Here is a 9,222-nt window from a genome sequence, read left to right on the forward strand (position 1 = left end):
TTAAACATCTCAATCAATCAATCTTCTTTGCAAAAAGGAAACATAACACAAATAGTTTGTCTCTCTCTAGGAAGACTTAGCTAAACTAAACACCTTTGGTCAATTTGTGTTCCAATGTTTTATGGAAAAGAGGTTGGTCTAGGTTGAATTACTAGCTGGTTTAGTTAATCTCTTTTCCATATCAAACACAATCACTCCTTGCAATTGTTTCTCATACAATACTCTACTTTCAAGCATTTTGTAAGTTACTTCAATTGAACGATCTACTCACAAGTAGAACTTTTTAGATATCGACTCACTTTTTCTTTGAAATTTGAAAGTTATGCTTTGATACCACTTGGTGAAGTCATAGAAAAACAATGCACAATAATCATGAAATGAAATGAAACACCAAATAATTATAAAATAGAATTTTTATAAGATAGAAAATAAATAATATAAACTTTAAATTATAATTTTTTAAAATGAAATTTCAACATGCTAAGCCTCAACCATTTGATCACATTCTATAAATTATATTATAAAATTTGAAAGATGTTATAATACAATACTGAAACTTGACTCTACTCTTAGTTACAACTGAATTGAGCTACTTTCAAATGATTAGAAATAATGTTCATATTGTGGCCTCAAGCCTTACGAGTGATAGTGATAATAGAGTGATGCATCTTCATGTGGTATATGCAATCAACACTCATAGATCCCATGTGCCTTCTTATGTGTTTCTTTGCTATAATAAACTCCTTAATGTTGTAATTAATGTTGTAGGTAATGAATGATGAGATTGAATAAAATCCTATCAAGTCTAATACAAAATAAAAAACTAAAATTGTCTTTACATTAAACTCTTTAAAAACTGAATATAACATTAATAGATTAGTATAGAAAATATGTTTCAAATCACAAAATAAAATATACAAAAATGATATAACACGGTAGATCTACAATAGCTAATTAATATTGAAATATTAAAAAAAAAAGCTTAGAAAATGCCAGAAAAAAGATTAATCTATACAATACTATTTTCATATCCTAAAATACTCAGACAATATCCATAGGATTATCCCATGTATAACTTTTACATACCAATTCAGTCGTCTTAACCTCACATAACTATAACCACCAGAATCTCTGATGTGTTATGAAGACTCAAGTACATTTCTTGCCAGACTTTCCTCCTGGTCTCTTACAAGGCTTTTTATTAGTGTTCTGGGTCTTCTGATACATTGAATCTTCTACTGCAAAAGAAGCTAACTGCTCCCTTTCTTCCCAAAAGTCATGGCCATCCCAAGAATTCTCAGGCATGTATCTGTCCTTAAAGTAAAATGTAGAATTCATTTCTCCACTATATACTACAGCATGATTAGGTTTCCACTTATCTGTTCCCTCTACTTTAAAATAGAGATAACACACATCACTTTCTACACAGGTGCCACTTATATTAAACTTAGCAGTGTTATCTGCCTCAAATGGCTGTTGATTGTTTCCTTCAAAAGGCTCACTCAGATGACGATCCATCACCTCACTTTGGCTTTTGTCTCCAAATCTCACACGAACATGGTCTTTCGTACCTGGATCATAATAAACCAGAGTCCGTTTTGAAGTCTTTACCTCTAATATATATGGGCATTCTCCCTGCAAATGCCAATCCAGATTTTTGGAATTTATTAATATAGGAGAATGGAATAACTATACTTAAAAGAATAATAAAATTGTCATACCTTTCTATAGCAAGTATGAGTCTTTCATGGCATATGAAGTTGATTTCTACCTTTTTAGTCTGAACTCTCTAACTTCATTTGGATAATCTCTTATAAATTAAGAATTTAAAACACATATAATACATATTGACCACTCATTAAAATAATAACAAAATAGCATTTTTTTCAAAAGACATCTTTATTTCTGAACACAGAAATTAAATCATACATAAAATTTACGTTTATTCAAGAAATATATTATTGAAAAATATATAAATATTATATTGCTCATATCAAATATTTGTTAATGAAATTTGATAGATGGAATTTTGTCTTTGTTTAATTTAGTTGAGGTTATAGATAGCAAATTTCATCTTTAGTATGAATGCATTGTACCAATGCAAATAGACCAAACTTACAAGCATGATAATATTGATGAGCACATTAGTGTAATGAAGCTTGGGAAAACAAAGTCAATGGGTTGAATGATAACAACTTTCAATATAAAGTGGTGCAACTCAAACCAAAAATCTGTAGATTAATCTACAGAAAAATAAAGAAAATAATCAAGAGCAAATTCAGTTACAAATATTCTCCATTATAGATAGATATATCCTTATTATTTTGTCATTCATAAACAAAAAATACATTTGAAAAAAATAATCCACACAAGCACCATTAGCATGGACTTCTTTTTATTTTTTATTTATTTTTATCTCTACATCCATCCATAACTTATTCTAAGCCTAGCACAAAAAAATTATAAAAAATAAAAAAAAACACATTCCCCCCCAAAAATCCTAGGCAGTGTGGCATCTACCAACCTAACCATTACAAAAAAACATAAAAAAATAACCAAGAAAAAACAGGCGGTTACAAAAACAAAAAGCAATTGACAAAACATAAATAGTAGCAAAGAAATTAGAAAGATAAAAATAGCTAATCTTCCCCTTCATATAGTCAAAATGCTGGAAGAGGAAATTATTGACATGCTTTACATCATTTTGCCCCCCCCTCTAAATTTTTTTGAACCTCCTAATTTACAAAAGTTTGATTGGAGAACTTCAAGAGATTACTATTATTAAAAAATATCCTTTTGACTTGAAGAATCACTTCCAACCTCTTGTTAGAACAAAGATCCTCTTCCTCTTCAAATTTGTTCATTTTCTCTTTTTACAAACACTTGAAGGCTTAGTAGTCCTCCTCCACTAAAAATCATCATTTCTCTTTGTATCTTTCTTACTAGCTCTTATTACGCCTGCACATAAATCATTAAAAATAAAAATAAAGCTAAGGGAATAAGAATTTTCAATAAAAGCTTTATCCTTCCTTCCATTATGCAATTTAGGCATGTTTTTGATTTCTTATTTCATGAGCTGAACTTCATTCTTAGGTCAGTGTGATGTGGTTCATAAGTCAAATCCTTTTGGACATTTTCCTCTATATCATAACTAAAAAGATCTCTACTTTCTCCCTTAATCATCCTTCTTCTCTGCTTAAGGAAGTGATAATCTTTTGTTTCTTTTTCTTCACTAATGAGATTCTCTTGTCGTTCCTATAATTGTTTGTGACAACTTGTGTTCTCTACAAATATTAAAGTTTTCATCACATATGAAGTTCTCAAAGATCCTCCCAAAGATCTATGATCCTTGTTGCAACTTTCTCTTCAATGTGGACTACTTCCACTACCACAACATTTTGGGCCTTCTCTTGTGATAGGTTGCATTCCTTCTTATTACAGTCTTTAAACTGTTCTATTTTTACATCGTATTCTTAAATTTCTACCTATTCCCTTTATCTTCATCTCATTCATCTATTTGTGCTCTCTGTAACTCTTGGAACACCACAATTAAAGGTCTTCTATCCACTAATATTCTAGCCAACTCTGCAATAGATTTAATTTTTCCTTGTTCTAACAATTTTACCCCTTGACTCATTTTTAACTCGATGACATTCCTTTCTGAAAATGGCTCTTGCTCACAAGGTGAGTATTTATCTTCAACATTCTTTTTCAGGTTCTCATAACTCTTCAATAACTTTGCTTTAGATTTATTTTTCCTTATTTTCTTATTGTTGCAGAACTCAAATTCCTCTAACAGGCACCATACCTCTTCCAACTCAATCTATAATTTTTGCAACTGTTTTTGTTTGTTCTATATTATCTTCTGCATTTGCCTTTGTTTTATCTTTTCTTCCACCTTGATTATCCTTTTTCTTAAATTATAATCTATCTTCTTATTTGACTTCACAATTAAATATCGAACAAACTACTACCCTTTCTATTTCATTAATACTTACATAGTCTAGACTCCCTTAACCGTTTGCAACTGCCTATACATAAGTGCCCATGCTTCCCCTTTTAACCATAGAAACATAATAGAACTTAAGCAAACCAAAATAGAGCTCTCACAACAATATTCCGTACACAACCTTCAAGCCGACATGCTCTCATGTAGATTTATATGCTCCTACACCAAACTAATACAGTTCAAACCAAAAAACTGCAGATTAATCTACAGTTTTTTGGTTTGAGCTGCATCTTGAAGATTCCAACCTGCAAACACAGTAGATCATATAGATCACAAAGCTTACTATCACACTAACCTTGCAAACACAATAGATCATACAGAGCACAAAGCTTACTATCACACTAACCTAACAAGAGTTTAAGCCTTGATAAGGACAACAATATCATGCTTTTAGCAACATAGCTTGCCATAAACAACAACTAATATATATATTTATCATCCTTCAAAGAAGTTTTTTATAAAACACGAGATTTTGAATTGCCTTGACCACCGGAAGTGATTTTATTCCATCCTGAAAAGCTGAAAACATTTCCTCGCCACAGACTGTTAGAAATAACCCTCAAACAAAAATGAAATCTTACAAATATTCTCTCAATGGAGGCTGTTAAAAAGAGCAGAAAATTAAAGTTATAAGACCAGGTACAGGAAAAGTATTAAACAACATTGAATATGGGTAATACAAATTAATACAACCTTTGTTATGGCACAGATGCACGCCAGTGGAGCCAAATTTATGAGAAGAAACCAAACGGATTTAAGTCTCCATGCCATATCCACTGGGATTTTCTGCAGAGATATAATCAAAAGAGTAAACAAATAAAACAACCTCAAACTAAAGTTGGGTGTGGCAAGAATTTACCTAAGTTGATCTTCTTATTATACTTCGACTTGGGTCTAAATAAAACCGACAAAAATGTCACCTGCATTTGAATTGTATATATGCCCTCTTTCTTGAACTGATAGGACAGCATTCATGAAGTTCACGTGAAACTGAAGAATATGTCAATCTTTTTACTATTTATATGGGGCATAGGTAATTCAAATGTCAATCTTTGGACTGTGTGTCGGTGGGTATACAGATCGTGTCTTCATCAAATGTCAAATATGTAAGAAGATATTAATTAGTATTTGGTATCATTCATGGTAAATATTATAATGTTTGTCCTAGTATAATTGTTTAAGTAATATGTTTTGGGAGAAAAATAAGTGATTGGTTATTAGAATACTTTTTATTATATGTTTTTTTAATTTATATATATTAAATATTACAATCAATAACATTCGTATTCAAATCAAATCAATGTGTCATATATTGTAAAAAAACAAGGATTGTAAAGGTGAAATAATAGTGAGTACAACTTATGGTGGGGTTTGACATATTGAAGTTTAGAAAAGACATAAATAGTAAAAAATCGTATTGGTTATATTAAAAAATTGATTAAAAAATCAAAGCTAATTATAATTTTTCAGAAGTATAGAAATCAATCATTTTGATTATTTTTCTATTAATATAGTTTGAAATGGAAAAAGAAAGAGTGGTTGGCTATTAGAGTTTGTCATCTTATCATATGTTTCACTCAATTCATACACATTAAATACCACAATCAATATCATCCATACCACAAATCAAATCAAGAAAATGTAGTTATACCTAAAAATCAAATCACAATGTCACATACCCAAATTAAATGAAGGCAGATAAATATTGTAAAGGTCAAGTGATATTTAACACAATCTATAGCGAGGTTTGACATAGTGAGGTTTAGAAACGACATAAATAGTAGAAAATATTACTGATTTTGATTAAAAAAATGATGGAAAGATTTAAGATAATTCTCAAATTTTAGTGCATTTCTATGTCAATAGCATTTGGTGCATTTCTATGTATAATCAAGTTGTCAAAACCAACTTAGAAAGATCAATGAAAGATTCTTCCTACGAATTTTGATATTTTGGTTTAGTATTTTCTACTTGTGCAGTGTCATAAATTTAATACCTCAAAAACATTTCTCACCTACTTTAGTGTGCTTTCCCTTGGATCATTTTGAGCACATTTGTACCCTATTCTTCTCTAACACTTCATCGTTAATCCCATAAATTAATTGTCATCAAATGCCAACGTCAGGAGTAAATTGGATACCACAAAATTTGACACTTATGTTTACCTTCCAAAGAACTAATTTTGAGACCATTAGGACACCCAACTCCTTAGTCGTACCAATCTCTTGAAAAATATTGGATTGCAAGTGTCAACCTTTACACTTTATAATTTGGTCTCGGTCTTTATACTTGACCATTTTGTGTCAGCCTATAGTTGAAATAAGCTTATGATCCCTATATGGAGAAACATCTTCTATCATTTATAAGGCTAGATTTTAAGGGAAAACATTTTCCATTCTAATTCAATATAGAGCAATCAAGGCACAACAAATTATTAGCGCTCTACACGTGGGTATGATTTCATGTTTCTCATTTATGGTTATCATATTATTGCATTAACACTTGTAGGACTTTTCTAAAGATAATTGCATCATCACCTTTGTAAATCCATGAGAAAGTTTTTACCTGAGGTATTATCATTTCATTACTATTTTGACTTTGTCCTCCCTAAGAAACACACTCTTTTCTCCCAACCTAGCTATTATGGAGGTGGGAACACTAACATGGGGTTTGACTTAGGAAATCCCTTGTCTAGTACAAACCTTCTTCCCCATTTTTCACATGTATTTTAATATCCAACTATGAAATAGGTATGGGTAGATAGAGTAGATAGTGACAAACATTTCCAGGTTTCAAAGAAATGAAAAATCTTGGACTTATTTCATCTAGTAGCCCTATTCTACCACTTTGACCTAATTTTTTAGAGATAGTAGCACAAAGCAACCTAATATAATTCTTGGTCTCTTTTTTCACTTGTGAGCACCTTCAAACTATAGTACCTAGTGAATTAGTTTGACATAGCCAGTTTTAGATTTCAAATTGAGGTTTCTTCTCTATATCTCATTTATTGATTTGTACCTCTTTGATACAATTTTATTATATACAATCAGTATTCTATTATTTTTATCTAATTTTAGCATTCTTTAGCTAGTTTAGTACACACACAATCAATTCTAATTACATACAACTAATAGAAGTGTGAGTCCAAGGCAACATGGCTCTTCCTTTGGGATAGCAAGCCAAGACCACTTAAACCCTCTTATATTATACCTCGGTTTTGTTTTTTTCATAAAAGCTTTTGTCCCCAAACCTCACAAGCACTCGCTCGTCTGTCCCTGAAAGTGGATAACATGATGTCTCCACCTCTAATGTATAGGAACAATTTTCTTCCTGCATACAAAAATAAGAGAGAACACTTTTATTAAACCCACAAATGAGAAATAGCACTTTTATTAAGACCCACTAAATATGTACTAGCAACACGCAACACCTTCCATGTATTGAACCCATTAGCTCATTAAACAATTAAAGCGCTGATGAGAAAAAGTTTTGATTGATAAAGAAGACTAAATATGTATAGACCAGTCATTAACTCAATAGGCTAAACATTGCATAAGTGTCTAGGTTGTGCTTTAAAGTATATTTACCAAGATACGTTTCACACAGATATTGCAAAATAAAAACAAACAAGTCCGAGAAAGTCACTAGAAATAAAATTGTTGACATACATAGAGAATACACAAACTATTCTAACATTTGCTCGGACAAGTTGGAGTGAAGTGAAAATGAGAAGGAAATGCATTATTCAACTCTTCTACACAACTTTCTTGCTAAGTTTGTACAAATATTAGAAATCTAGGAAGCCACAATGAAACGACTAACCATACCTTCCTTTGTCAAGGAACTCCATGGCCTTCTCCTTATTATACTTAACATAGTTCACTTTAGTTATTAAACAAAATTTAAGCATTGCAAAAGAAAACTATTGATGAGGGCAAATGTGTTCAAATGAGTGTGAGTCTGACCTTTAAAGTAATCATTTATTGTATGGAAAATAGGATAAAGGTGGCCGTCCCACGTAGAGTGCACTGATATGTATAAAGACATTATTTAATATTATTCTATTTTTTTTCTATGACAACATAGGATTCTAAAAGCACATTTGAGGTCTCTATCACAATTATTGTAAGAGACACTCATATCAAAGTAAAATCTGGGATGATTTTGGTTTAATTTAAGTTGAGGTTATGAATGAAGATCTTATTTTAAAAATAATGTAAATCTATGAGCTTAATAGTCTAGAAGGGATAGAAAGCCAGTGAGCATACTAGTTTAATAAGATTTGGGAACACAAAATGAGTGGCTTAAATGCTAACAACATTTAATGCAAAGGTTCAAATTTGCTAACGCAACAGATCAGTGAAGACATAAGACAGATGATCACAATAGCCTAACATGAATTTAAACCTTGATGACAAAATAACAATACCATACTTAAACCAACATACTGTACCATGAACAACAACTAATATGTATTTATTACTTTTCAAATAGAAAATTTTGAATTTACTTGACCTCAAAAAGATTTAAATAACCCGTCCTAGAATGCTGAAAACATTTCCTCCCTATAGATTGTTAGAAGAAAACCTATAAGAACACAATGAAACCTTACAAGTATTCTCTCAATGTAGAATGTTAAAAAGAGTAGAAAACAAAAGTTAAAGAATCGGGTACTGGGCATGAAGTAAACAACATTGGATATGGGCAATACAAATAAATACAACCTGTGCAGTGGCACATATACACGCCAGTAGAGCCAAATTTATGAGAAGAAAACCAAGAATCTGAAGTCTCCATGCCATAGCTCCACTGGGATTTTCTGCAGATATATAATAAAATAACCTCAAACTAAAGTTGAGTGTCGCAAGAAATTATCTTGATCGCCTTTCTTATAACTGGGCAAATCAGGTTTCTTGTCTTTCAATCTTGGCATCTTTAATTCTGCTTCACAATCAAGGTGGAGAATCAAAGAAAAAAGGCTGAGAGTGTTGAGACATCATTGGCCCACTATTATCTTTAAATGATTAAATTCTGAGAGTAAAGTGAAGCTTCAAATACTATAAATGCTTCTAATACAGTATTCTGCAAGCCATTTAGAGTTGTGAAGAAGAGTATTTGTAAGATGATAAAAGATATCTTTTAAAGAAGATTAGGGAACCAGTGAATCCTACGAATCTTGGAAAGACAACCATTGATTAGAATAAAGTGCTTTA

General features: G+C 31.2%; 1 protein-coding gene across 2 annotated transcripts; it reads right to left on the bottom strand.

Moving 5' to 3' along the window:
- Positions 1–938: 938 nt before the first annotated feature.
- Positions 939–8,941, bottom strand: LOC131054699 (embryo-specific protein ATS3A). Of its 2 annotated transcripts, XM_057989258.2 has the most exons (4): positions 8,734–8,941; positions 7,220–7,339; positions 4,703–4,795; positions 939–1,635 (listed from the first exon to the last, which is right to left on the bottom strand). In XM_057989258.2, the coding sequence occupies exons 1-4, from the start codon at positions 8,809–8,811 to the stop codon at positions 1,150–1,152; spliced, it is 777 nt and encodes a 258-aa protein (XP_057845241.2). In that variant the 5' UTR covers positions 8,812–8,941; the 3' UTR covers positions 939–1,149. The 2 variants fall into 2 exon arrangements, with proteins under 2 accessions (XP_057845241.2, XP_059077246.1); XM_059221263.1 differs by lacking the exon at positions 4,703–4,795.
- Between the last annotated feature and the right edge of the window lie 281 nt (positions 8,942–9,222).

The sequence above is a fragment of the Cryptomeria japonica genome, chromosome 5 (genome assembly GCF_030272615.1).
Source record: "Cryptomeria japonica chromosome 5, Sugi_1.0, whole genome shotgun sequence".
Lineage (NCBI taxonomy): Eukaryota > Viridiplantae > Streptophyta > Pinopsida > Cupressales > Cupressaceae > Cryptomeria > Cryptomeria japonica.

What these genes read in the sequence shown, in the direction of transcription:
- LOC131054699 (XM_057989258.2), bottom strand. Translation starts at nt 8,811, where the DNA reads ATGGCATGGAGACTTCAGATTCTTGGTTTTCTTCTCATAAATTTGGCT. An exon ending in GTATATGTGCCACTGCACAG is followed by an intron (nt 7,340 to 8,733) that starts GTTGTATTTATT and finishes TTTTGTATGCAG; the next exon opens with GAAGAAAATTGTTCCTATAC. An exon ending in ATGAAAAAAACAAAACCGAG is followed by an intron (nt 4,796 to 7,219) that starts GTATAATATAAG and finishes ATATCTCTGCAG; the next exon opens with AAAATCCCAGTGGATATGGC.